Below are 12,500 nucleotides of genomic sequence, written 5' to 3'. Positions count from 1 at the left end.
TTTTCTCCACATCACATCAGTGCGCTGTGAAGAGGAGGTTTTTGGCTGAGTTGGCAGCTCTGGCGCCTAATACATTCCACGCCAGGGAGTTTAGATATGGAGAGAGGAAGGAGGCTGAAGAACAAAAGATTCAAGATTCAAAGTGTCTATTGTCATATGCACAATAAAAAAACATGTTCTCTGTCATACAATCAAAAATCTTCCTTTGTTTTCCACAGACTGAATGCCAAGAATGAAACATGAAAATATGCAATAGAAAAGTCAAATAGAAAAAAAGCAGCAACAATACACAAAAAGACAATCAGTGCAAAGTGCATTAGGAAGATGCTAAAAAAAAAACGCTTTCGCCTCATCTTGACTGACACCCCTTTCTCCAGCTCACCTCACACACACACACCGTTATTTATCGAGAGATCGGTTGCCTCAGTTGAAAAGACACTTGAGGAAAAGTTCACAGCAATTTCCTGCACTTGAAAAAAGTGTTGTTCATTGTGTTGGACTCCTGCACTCAGACAGGGAACAGCTTGGACTGGAGTCATTGAACTGTCAGAGAGTTGAGACTGAAGCAGTTGGCAGAATCACAAAGTGTTAAAATGCCTCAGAGCAGCATTAAGTAGAAACGCTATCCACCACCATCACTTTACTCTAGAACTTTGGCATTCATGGTGTGAGCTGACTGACAAGCTAACACAATCGATACTGCTGCATTATGTGGAGATCACCCTATTAAAGTATTTTATTGATTAATTATGTTTATCTGTATGGATTACGCATATTACGTTCAAGATCAAGATTCTACATTGTTGGGGGCGCCCATAGCTCAGTTGGTAGGGTGTACCCCCCCCCCCCCCCCTCCCCCCGGGCCAAGGCCCTGCAGCGGACCCGGGTTCGAATCCTGCCCGGGTCAGTTCTCTGCATTTCCTCTCCTCTCTCATCTTAAGAAAAAAAATAAAAATAAAGATTGTTTGTGACCCAAAGAAACTGCTGGGTAACAGCATGGGAAAACTAATTTAAAAACTGATCCAAACTTTTTCTTTAGGCTTAATGGATGAGCTGACATTCTCAACAAAATGTTCCAAAGAAAACATTAAAACCCTGCTGCTTGTCTCCTTGTTTTCATAGCTTGCGTCATCGTTATTTCACCAAGAAACTTCCCAGACCAGTGAATAGATCATCGGTCTCACACAGAGACTGTTAATAGGCCGGTGGCACCAGACCACTTCAAACTTCAGCGGGTTCACTTTGTTCTGCACAAACTCAAGAACAAAATGTGTTCAGGGTCTGTTCATTTTGTCTTCTCCAAATGACACATAACTCTCTTTGGAACCAAAATGTAATTCTCTCATGCAGACTAGGAAATATTATGTTTTATTTAACCTCTGAAGTCCTTTTTGAATTATCATTTTTGTGTTCCTGCCAAGCACAGCATGTTCATTTTAGTCACAGGAAATTAACTACATATAATTACCCACTGAACAGAATTTTTCAAAAACCTTATTTTGATTTGCTCTCTCCTTATGAAGAGCTCAAGCTTTGTTCGCCTGAAAATACCACATTTTCTAGACGTATAATAAATGTTTTTTAGAAAGAAACCATTAGGAAATATAAGCTCAATTAACATATTATAGAAGGGAAACAACAAGTTCAAACTATCTTATTTTATAAGGCCAGTATAGTGTGTGTGTGTGTGTGTGTGTGTGTGTGTGTGTGTGTGTGTGTGTGTGTGTGTGTGTGTGTGTGTGTGTGTGTGTGTGTGTGTGTGTGTGTGTGTGTGTGTGTGTGTGTGTGTGTGTGTGTCTGTGTGTGTAGCTTTGTAATCATTGGTTCTGTTAGCCACGCTAGCAGCATAGCCTTAGGGATCGCAATATCCCTTTTGGCAATATGGCTATTGAAGGAATTACCATTAGAATCTTTTACAGATATCCATAGTGCCCGAAGGATGAATCATTAGACTTTGGTGATCTCCGAACTTTCCCTTTAGTGCTTTAATCATGTCAAACTTTGATATTTGTCAAATGTATGTCCTAATACCTGCAAAGCCAATATACTACTCTTTCAGCTGTACTTGGCGTTTAGTGCTGATTACTGTTATCATGCTAAAATGCTAAATTGAGATGGTTAACCTGGTAAACATTATTCTAGCTACGCATCAGATTGTGAGCAGCATGCTACGGTGAGCATTTAGCTCAAAGCACACGACAAATAGTCATAACATGGCAGTAGATTCAGTAGAAATAATTGTTGAATTCATTTTCTTTTCTCTTTGTTATTATCATTTGTAAAGGCAACGTCCAGATGATTCATAAAAATACACAAACCAGGCCTAGCACATGTCCCACGCAGGCACGCACTATAATGTCTTATGATCAGTTGTACTACTGAATGCATATAGCGTAGATTATAAATGTGGGTGGTATATTTAATGTAAATGCATTTATTCTGCATTAATGTGGCACTCATAGGCCTACACATCCTGATGCATAATGCAGAAAGACTTTCATTAAAATCAAATGCTATCCTATTGTTGCTAACCAAGTGGCTTTGAGGAAGACAAAGCTGTTTCACAAATTCCTATCAGAATATCAAAACTATATGCAGGTGTGTTTCTTTGATCATTTACATTTCTGAACCCCCAGATAGCTTTCAGTATGTTTTCATGTGTGCTGTATGAACCCTTTAAACTCTAGTAGTATTTGTCTTGAAGTGTGGGCAGGTGCAGAAACACCTTCTAGGTTTGACGGTGAGGGTGCTAAATCTCTACTCTATATATTTCCTTAATCGGCAAGTGAAGTTCTCCCAAGAGTTTTTTTTTGCTGCTCTCAACTCTCACACACCTGCCCTACTTTCACACCACACAATTGACGAAATTCACACTCATTCTCTCTCTCTCTCTCTCTCTCTCTCTCTCTCTCTCTCTCTCTCTCTCTCTCTCTCTCTCTCTCTCTCACACACACACACACACACACATACCGCAAGGCCTCAGTTTTACCTTAAACCAGAAATAAACTTAACTCAAGTCTCTAAAGAATAGTTTTTTCCCTGCTCTGCATGCAGCGTTTTGTCACTTCTACAAGCATAATTATGGCTTGTAGCAGTGTGTGGTTCACTACTGTACTATACAGTCAATTGGTACATTTATTGTTTAATTAATTTTTTAAATACAAATGAAACCACACTCATACCAACATGTAGGTGGAATGCTATTCTCTGGCTGACGTTCTCTGACAACCTGAGGGCAGAGAAACCTTAAAAAAATTAAGAGACCACTGTTCAAATGTTCAGTGTCTCTTGTTTTACTCTTTAAAGGCATATATTTGAGTAGAATGAACATTTTGATTTTTCAATATTAACTTCTGACAACATTTCTACCAAATTCCGTCATTTAGAGCATTTTCAATAAGTAATGTAGAGATAAAGATTAAAGAAAAAGCCAGACTGGTCTATTAATTTTTTAAGCTGTAAATCAGTCCTGATCTACAAGGCCAAACTGGTTTTACAACACGTAGATCCGCTCTTGTCGATCGATGTTAAACAGCCCATCCAGCTGGGCAGCCTGTAGTGTGTCCTGGCATGTCTCAGTGTGTTTGTGTGTGTGAAAAATGGTCTCGATACTTTAGGGTGTTTAAATGTGCATTCAGGTGTGTCTCTGTCTGTGTATCTCAGAAGGCTTTTGGTTAAGTTGTACTGGGATGTTCTGGCGGATCTGCATGCTATAGTCCTCACTCAAGACACTATGTTTCATATATTTCAATGATGTCCCCATGTTTAAAAAAAAAATGAAATCCAAAGGGCTAGTTGGTCCACACCAGAGCAACCTTAACTGCATGGTTTGCCAGGAGTATTTGTCATTAAAAAGCATGTTTAAATGATGAATTTAATTGCACTTAAAAGGTTGAATAAGGTTGATTTGAACTGATGTGTCCATGTTTTGTGCGCCTCTCCAAACGGCTCATTTAGCAACAGTGCCTAGATGTCGTGGTGATTACATAACAGTGTGCATTGTGTGGTTTCATGTGGAACTTTTACTGTAAAAGTAAATAAATAAATAAAATGTCTGTATCACATTAAAATGTAATGATGGCCTGCTGTGGCTCAAAATGAGAAGGGGTAAGAGAGGAGAGAGTGCACAACAGAGACAGAGTGACTGAGTGTGTGTTTGTGTGTGTGTGTGTGTGTGTGTGTGTGTGTGTGTGTGTGTGTGTGTGTGTGTGTGCATGTTTGTGTTTGTGTGTCGAGAGAGAGAGAGGGTGAGAGAGAGGGTGAGAGAGAGAGAAGAGAGAGAGAGGGTGATAGAGAGAGAGGAAGAGAGACGGTGATAGAGAGGGTGAGAGAGAGGCTGAGAGAGAGAGAGAGAGACAGAGAAAGAGAGAAAGAGGGTGAGAGAGAGGGCCAGGCCTAGTTTTTAGTTTGTGATCTAGGCCATTATCTGTGTTAGCACTGGTGGGGCTCCAACAGGCTCTTGTGGATCCTGCATAACAATACCTTTTATGAGCCTGTATGAGTGAGTGAGTGAGTGAGTGAGTGTGTGTGTGTGTGTGTGTGTGTCACTGTTGGCTCACACACGTATGCAATCATGCGTGTTGGAACGCCATTGTGCCATACATGATGTGTACGCATGCGCCCCTACGCCACTGCCTTTTGTGTGTGTCTGTGTGTGTTTGTGTCTGTGTATTTGTGTGTCTGTGTATCTGTGTGTGTGTGTGTGTGTGTGTGTGTGTCTGTGTATTTGTGTCTGTGTGTTTGTGAGTTTGTGTGTGTATCTGTGTGTCTATGTAGGCTATATTTGTGTGTGTGTGTGTGTGTGTGTGTGTGTGTGTGTGTGTGTGTGTGTGTGTGTGTGTGTGTGTGTGTATGTGACTCACGTGCAGCTGTACACTCTTGCTGTATCACCCCCGTTGTGAGGCAACCCCCCCCCCTCCCTAGCAACACCCTGGGGTGTTCATTATGTAAGAAAGACATTACTGCAGAGCGGAGGCAGCCAGCCCTGATAACTGTGGCAGCCCCTGCTTCAATACAACCCACCTACTGTAGGCCTCAATAACACCCACACAGACACACAGACACACACACACACACACACACACACACACACACACACACACACACACACACACACACACACACACACACACACACACACACACACACACACACACACACACACACTAACAGGCACACACACATTCTTCTGCTTCTGTCTTTGCGAGGACACTCATTGACATAATGTATTCCCTAGCCCCCTTACCCTAACTCTAACCATCAGAACTAAACGCCTAACCCCAACCCTTGCACTCACCCAAACCTAAACCCAATTCTAACCTGAACCTTAAAACCTAGTGTTAACTCTCAAATAGGCCTTTGAAGAAGTGAGGGCCGGGCAAAATGTCCTCACTTTCCAAAAATGTCCTCAGTCCAATGGCTGAAATCTAAGATTGGTCCTCACAAAGATACACACACACACACACACACACACACACACACACACACACACACACACACACACACACACACACACACACACAGCGATCGGGATGATGGTAAGGGTTGAGAGCTTCTAATGTTTGTGGGCAGGCTTGTGGAAGGATACGGGAAACATAAATAAATCATGTCCTGTATCATGATAAACTCTTTTCTTCTGCATCAACTACTCAGATTCTCTCCATAATCTAACCCACCTCCATCCATATAACCACACACACATTCAGACTCTCCTCCTTGTATCATATCCCCACTCAATCTGTACATTCTACTCACTTAATCATATCCGCCATTGCTCCATCTCTCTGCTATCTGTTTGTATTGTATGTCTTTTAAAGGTGGAGTCAGTGATTCTAGAATGTCTGTTGACTCGCTACCTGTCCGTACTGTTCATGAACTGAAAATAAATCTTTAGTTACAGTAATACTCAGGCTAGACTGGCATGTTGCTATAGCTACGTTGGTCTCCTTTTTTTTTACATACCAGTTAACAGCCTTTTTTCCAGTTCACACACACAGTATCAGATATTCACTGATTTTGACAAAAAGTGATTTTGTCAAGCATTGACCAAAGCATTTTGTTTTCTTGTGTCTGTTCGAAAACCTTTTTTTTTTAAATGTAAAAAAAAATTATGATTACGAAAAATTATTATTATTAAATTTAAACAATTTAAGAAGTTAATGATTCTCTCCCCCTGTGTGCCCCTGCAGCGGTGCCCTTCCCCCTGGCCCACCGTCTCACCATGAAGGAGGTGTTTGACGGGGAGGGCCGGCCGCGGGTCGACCTGCTCAAAGCTCACCTCACCAAGGAGGGACGGCTGGACGAGGCCGTGGCTCTGCGCATCATCGACGAGGGCGGAGCCATCCTGAGACAGGAGCGCACCATGCTGGACATAGAGGCGCCAGTCACCGGTACAGACCAGTATTATAATGATATCATTACACTATTAGTACTATATGTATTATAATGGTACAGTACAGACCAATATTATAATACTATTATTACACTATTAATACGTATTTACTATTAATATGTATCATAATGGTGCTGCTATTGCCTGTATTACACTTACACCATGCTGGATATAGAGGCGCCAGTCACCGGTACAGACCAATATTATAATGCTATTATTACACTAGTAACAATGTTAGTAGTATAATGGAACAATTACCCCATTAATACCATTAGTATTATAATACTATTATTACACTATTAATATTATATGTATTATAATGGTGTTGCTATTGCCTGTATAACACTAATGCACCATGCTGGACATAAAGGCACCAGTCACCGATGCAGTACGGACCAATGGAGAGAGAGAGAGTGTGAATGTGTAAAAACAAGAATTAATGGACACCTTATAATGAATACATTTATGCTTTAAACCACATTGCATTTGGAAGGAAAAGCCCACAATTATTGATTTAAGAAAAAAGGCTTAATTTTTTTTCTATTTATCTTGTTTTTTTTCTATATCCAGTTTTTTGATTTATAATATCTCAGCAGTACAACTTGTTGAAGTTGTTTAAGGTCCACACGCATACTGGAAACCTGAAGGTATTAATTAAAAGAATAGTTTGACATTGTAGATGATAAACACTTTCTTCAAATTATTCCTTTAAAATTCAATTTGCAGAGTTCCCCAAAAAAAGTAACAAGTGTGTTAATCCGCATGCTTGAGTGACAAGCGAACATTTCACACCCTTTAAGAGTGAGGGCACACATAGCAACAGTCACACACAGAGACAGAGACACATGAATGGAGCCGTGGAGAAAATATCAGTAATTATGTATTAATCAGATTCCTTTTGTATATTCATTAATCTACTGGATGTATCTGCCACCATTTTAATATGAACTGTTGTCTGGTCGCACTTCACTGAGAGAAACAATTGGCATTTATGCAGCGAACAATATGATGCACAAGCTCTGCTGCTATCTACATGTATTCCATTGCCATGGGAAATGGGTTTTGTAGGAGGAGGGATTGATTATAATGTAACTGTGTGTGTGTGTGTGTGTGTGTGTGTGTGTGTGTGTGTGTGTGTGTGTGTGTGTGTGTGTGTGTGTGTGTGTGTGTGTGTGTGTGTGTGTGTGTGTTTGTGTTAAGAGATTGATATCGATGTAGAACGAAATGGGAAAACAAGTGGCTTGGACAATGATGCAGAAGGCAGACAGACACAAAAAGACACTTACAACCTATTGACACCGTTCGAATATTGTAACTGTATGTGTGTGTGTGTGTGTGTGTGTGTGTGTGTGTGTGTGTGTGTGTGTGTGTGTGTGTGTGTGTGTGTGTGTGTCTGTGTGTCTGTGTGTGTGTGTCTGTGTCTGTGTGTCTGTGTGCGTTTATTCAAAAGCGAGTTGTGAGATAATTCCACGTGGGAGTTTGGGCCCACGCAGAGTAGGATCATCGCTCGGCATTCGCGAGCACAGTTCCCCCAGGGGACTTGTACACACACACACACACACACACACACACACACACACACACACACACACACACACACACGGGGGGGAAAGAGAGCAGATGGACTGATAGTCAATCTTAGAGTGGCTAAGTGCAGAGGTTCCTCAGCTAGCTCACTCCCAATGAGAAACATATTGATCAATTTATTCAAGTTTCTACATCCAGGAACACCAGTCTGAGAGGATTTCTTTTGTCTGAGTTCGCTATGATTGGAAATCGCCCATAGATTTCTGATAGATAGATTTCAGGAGGGGGGCGGATTTAGTCATTTTTTCCAACGGACAGTACCCAATAATAATGTTTTTTATATTAGCATTAAACACATAAAGATTAAAATAGTTGTACATTGTACATTCATTGTAGCATTCTGTCTTGTGATTGGATATTAGTAGTGGGATCCCCGAAAAGTTCATTTGCCGATTACATGCAGAGCGAGTGACTGAGAGATCGGCTTTATGAAACGTGCACACTATATAACTGATTACTGTATGAATAAAGAGCGATTTAACACTTATATTAACATAAATAAATCGCTTACTTCACCTTTAACCATTGATTTATACAGCGCTTTAATGGGCCCCTTGGTAGCTTGGGGCCCCTGGCAATTGCCTATCTTTTCTTAAGTGTAACCCACCCCCGGATTTTAACAGCATAAACTGCAAGAACACAATGCAGGTTCTTGTATGGAGGTCTGTGAGTAATTGTAATGTTGAGGAGATATCCTGAAGGGTTTAGGCATTGATGGAAAAGTCTCTCTGGAAATATGAGACTGGCAGGTGAATGGTTGAGGTTTGAACCGACAGGCTTTTCACAATGTAACACAAGGGCTTCTGGGAAAAATACTGAGACAGGCAGACGGGTACGGCTGAATTTCACTCATGGCATTTTGCATTCCCAATTCCCAAGTCCAATTAAAGCATATGCCGAAGAGCGTACAGAAAAATACAAAGGCATTAACATGACAGGAATGTGGAGAGACAGACAGACAGACAGACAGACATATGGACAGACTGACAGACAGACAGACAGACAGACAGACAGACAGACAGACAGACAGACAGACATACAGACATATGGACAGACTGACAGGCAGACATACATACAGACAGACATACAGACAGACAGACAGTGATGCAGAAAGACAGGCAGTCACACAATTGCTTCCGCGGCGATCTATGACAACAACTAAAAGTGAAGGGAGAGGTCAGACAGCTGGCGAGGGAGGCCAATAGGGAGATGTTTACTGGCAATTCATACAGACAGACAGACAGACAGACAGACAGGTCTAAATCCTTAGAAATGTTAAGCCCAATCTAGATTTGATCTGTGGAGAATTTAATTTAAATTCCACAACATTTAGAAATATGCCAATCGCAATTTACCAGAGCCCAATGTGACTTATTCAAAATGTCCAAAATACAAAGATATTTAGTTTAATATCATATTAAAGACACAAAAAAAACATTAAATTAAATGGATAGAGGGGAAAGCTCGAACCAGCAAAGAAATACCAGCTTGAAAAGTGTCTCAAACGATGGTATAGTTTCCAATTGATTTTCTGTCAATGACCTAAGCATTTAATGAGCTAAGCGTTGCAGCTCTAAATAGTATATGTGAGCATACAGTATGAGACCATTAGACACCTCGTTAGCAGAGAAAATCAATAAAGATTGTAAATGTGAGACGGCTGCTCTACTGGCACATTCCTTTACTGACATTCTAACAGAAGGCTCAAGATGATTGTAGTAGAATTCCTTCAGTAGGTATTTTTTTCACGTTAGGCATATGAATGATGTTTCTAGACCAACAGACAGGATAGATATGCCTCCGCAGATGCAAATGAGACCATATGGAGCCACTGAAGCGAGAGACAGTCCCACATGTTTTTTTTTTATATACTTAAATCTTTATTAGCATTTTTAATACAAACGAACAGAACAATGACAGCCAGTACAACGTTACATCAATCCAACCCATATTCAATCCACTTCTTCCACCTTGCCAAGTACAGATCTTTTTGTAATCACAGCAGAACGTTTAACTGAAGAGTGGAAAAGGTAGCCATATGGTGGTAAAAAAAACGTCTTTATTATTTGAACTATCTGAATTATTTCAACTGTAGTTATACAAGCAAGTCATTAAAAACAAGTTCTTAATTGCATTGTCGGCCTGATAAGTGACAAAATTCACTTAAAAGAGAAACAATACAATAGATGTAAAATACAATTTAAAACGACATTTTTGCGTTGCTGTTCCACTTGCACTTTAACAGTATTTAGAAAGGTTCTGTCTAACCCTGTAAAAATGTCAAATGTGTCAGAATTGTGGGAAGAGGTAGCCATGTGGCAGCTGAAAAAACTATTGTCTCTATTCATTTTATTTGTTGTGTTGCTGTTCCACCTGCACTTTGTAAAGGGGCTGTATGAATAAATAAATAAATAAATGCAAACATGTAAACTGTTATCCCACAGTGTGTGGAGATATCCACGGGCAGTTCTTTGACCTGATGAAGCTGTTTGAAGTGGGAGGGTCTCCGGCCAACACGCGCTACCTCTTCCTGGGGGACTACGTGGACAGAGGCTACTTCAGTATCGAGGTAAGAATAGAAACTGTATCCAGCACTGCACAATCAGGCCTACATTTTAATAATGGGTGTGTGGAATTCACTCACTCACTCACTCACTCACTCACTCACTCACTCACTCACTGTGTGTGTGTGTGTGTGTGTGTGTGTGTGTGTGTGTGTGTGTGTGTGTGTGTGTGTGTGTGTGTGTGTGTGTGTGTGAGCGTGTGACCTGAATTCATAATAATTATACAAGCACATGGCAAGTGTCTTAGCCACCGTTTAGCTGACATGGAGGGAGTTTTGGAAGACTATTTAGGCCACCTTCCTAACACACTCGAAGGGCGCACACGGACTGGGGATTTGATGTAGAGCAAGGGCTTGTACTGTGTAAAGGTGAGAGAACACCCCCAGAGCTATTTGTAGGGATACCAATGAGATAACAGTGTACACTTAATTCATTTTATCAATAGCTAGATCCATCCAACACTCATTGAGCACTTACATGGATTACAAGAAAGTATTTGAGATATATTTGATGACAAAATTCTTTCTGCTTTTTGATGTATCCACCATTTTTCTTCTTGAAAAATCGCACTTTTATTTGTGAGTGATCTTGTCAAAAACCCTGTTTATGTTATAGGATGAATTCACAATCAGCTCAATTCATGTGAGCAGTGTATGTTTCATTCATAAGAGACGGAGTTAATATGAACGGCCCTGTCGTGATTTGCAACGTGTCACTTTGAGACGTACTGAAAGTGAAACGACTCAAGCTCAGTCTCGTGTGATTAGCCACTAGCAACGATGTGCTAAAGAAAAAGTTGTTTTCAATGTAGTGTCATATGGTTTAAAGGAATCTAGTTTGACATTTAGCGAAATATACACTGATTTGCTTTGTTGTAGACTGAAAAAATAATATCACTCTCATGTCTGAAACTAAATATAAAAATTGGCGACAGGCAGGAGATGGTTAGTTTAGCTTAGTGTAAACACTGAAGTAAACAGCGACATCCAAGTAAATAAAATCAATGTCAATGAATATTAGCCTGGCTCTGTGCAAAGGATAAACAAACATGCCTTTACTTCCTAAAGCTATAGCCCCTTCAGCCAGGCCATATAAGACAATACCTTTTATATACTATCTATGGAAAATACATATAATGTGTTAAAAGATAGCACTATTTATGCTACAACTACCTCTATTTCTGTGAGTTTAATGATGATTTTGTCATTGTAAGCTTCTTATGGTATCTGACCTGTTTTTCATGCTCTCTGTTCCCTGCTGGCCTTTTAGTGTGTGTTATACCTGTGGTCGCTGAAAATCCTCTACCCAAAGACGCTCTTTCTTCTACGGGGAAACCATGAATGTAGACATCTGACGGAATATTTCACCTTCAAACAAGAATGTGAGTAACTCTTCCTCTAAATATAGTGAGTATATTCTCTTTGTGCCGATTGCCTCAGTCTCTCTCTCTCTCTCTCTCTCTCTCTCTCTCTCTCTCTCTCTCTCTCTCTCTCTCTCTCTCTCTTTCTCTCTGCACATTTCTGTTGTCCTTCCCACTTTAACCTGATCCTGTCCTGCTCCAGTTCTCTCTAGTTACTGTAAGTAGGGCTGAAAGTAAGGGTCACTTTCATTCATATGCAGAATATAAGTTATAGGCCTACATGATACAGCTCTGGAAAGTCTTGCCGGGGACTACAGCTGGAAATTAGCAAATTCCAATACATTTGTTGTCATTAAGAGCATTTTCAATAAGTAATGTAGACATGAAGATTTAGGAAAAATCCAGACTGGTCTCTTAATTTTTTCCGGAGCTGTATGTTGCTTGAAGACTGAGGTTAATGCTACAGGTCCCAGGGAGAATGTTAGCCTCCTCACCAGTTGATGTTTGACCCACAATGAAGATATAGACATAAAGAAGCAGCGTTGGCTATTTTTTGCAGTTTAGAGCCACAGGGCTTTATAACTATGGCAGCCGCCTA

At 40.5% G+C, this 12,500-nt stretch overlaps 1 protein-coding gene across 1 annotated transcript in view; it reads left to right on the top strand.

Annotated features, from left to right (window-relative positions):
• The window catches only part of ppp3cb (protein phosphatase 3, catalytic subunit, beta isozyme), a gene marked incomplete at its 3' end in the record, with an annotated part of 33,579 nt that overhangs the window by 5,694 nt on the left and 15,385 nt on the right, over positions 1-12,500 (top strand). Inside the window, exons 2-4 of the mRNA XM_080035337.1 lie at positions 6,189-6,389; positions 10,423-10,547; positions 11,812-11,923. Coding sequence (XP_079891463.1) covers positions 6,189-6,389; positions 10,423-10,547; positions 11,812-11,923 — 438 coding nt within the window. The remainder of the gene's footprint in view (positions 1-6,188; positions 6,390-10,422; positions 10,548-11,811; positions 11,924-12,500) is intronic.

This window comes from Ammodytes marinus (assembly GCF_949987685.1).
Source record: "Ammodytes marinus genome assembly, chromosome: 10".
In the NCBI taxonomy this organism is placed as follows: domain Eukaryota; kingdom Metazoa; phylum Chordata; class Actinopteri; order Uranoscopiformes; family Ammodytidae; genus Ammodytes; species Ammodytes marinus.
The sequence above is the reverse complement of the archived record's forward strand: the minus strand, read 5'-3'. Positions and strand labels throughout refer to the sequence as shown.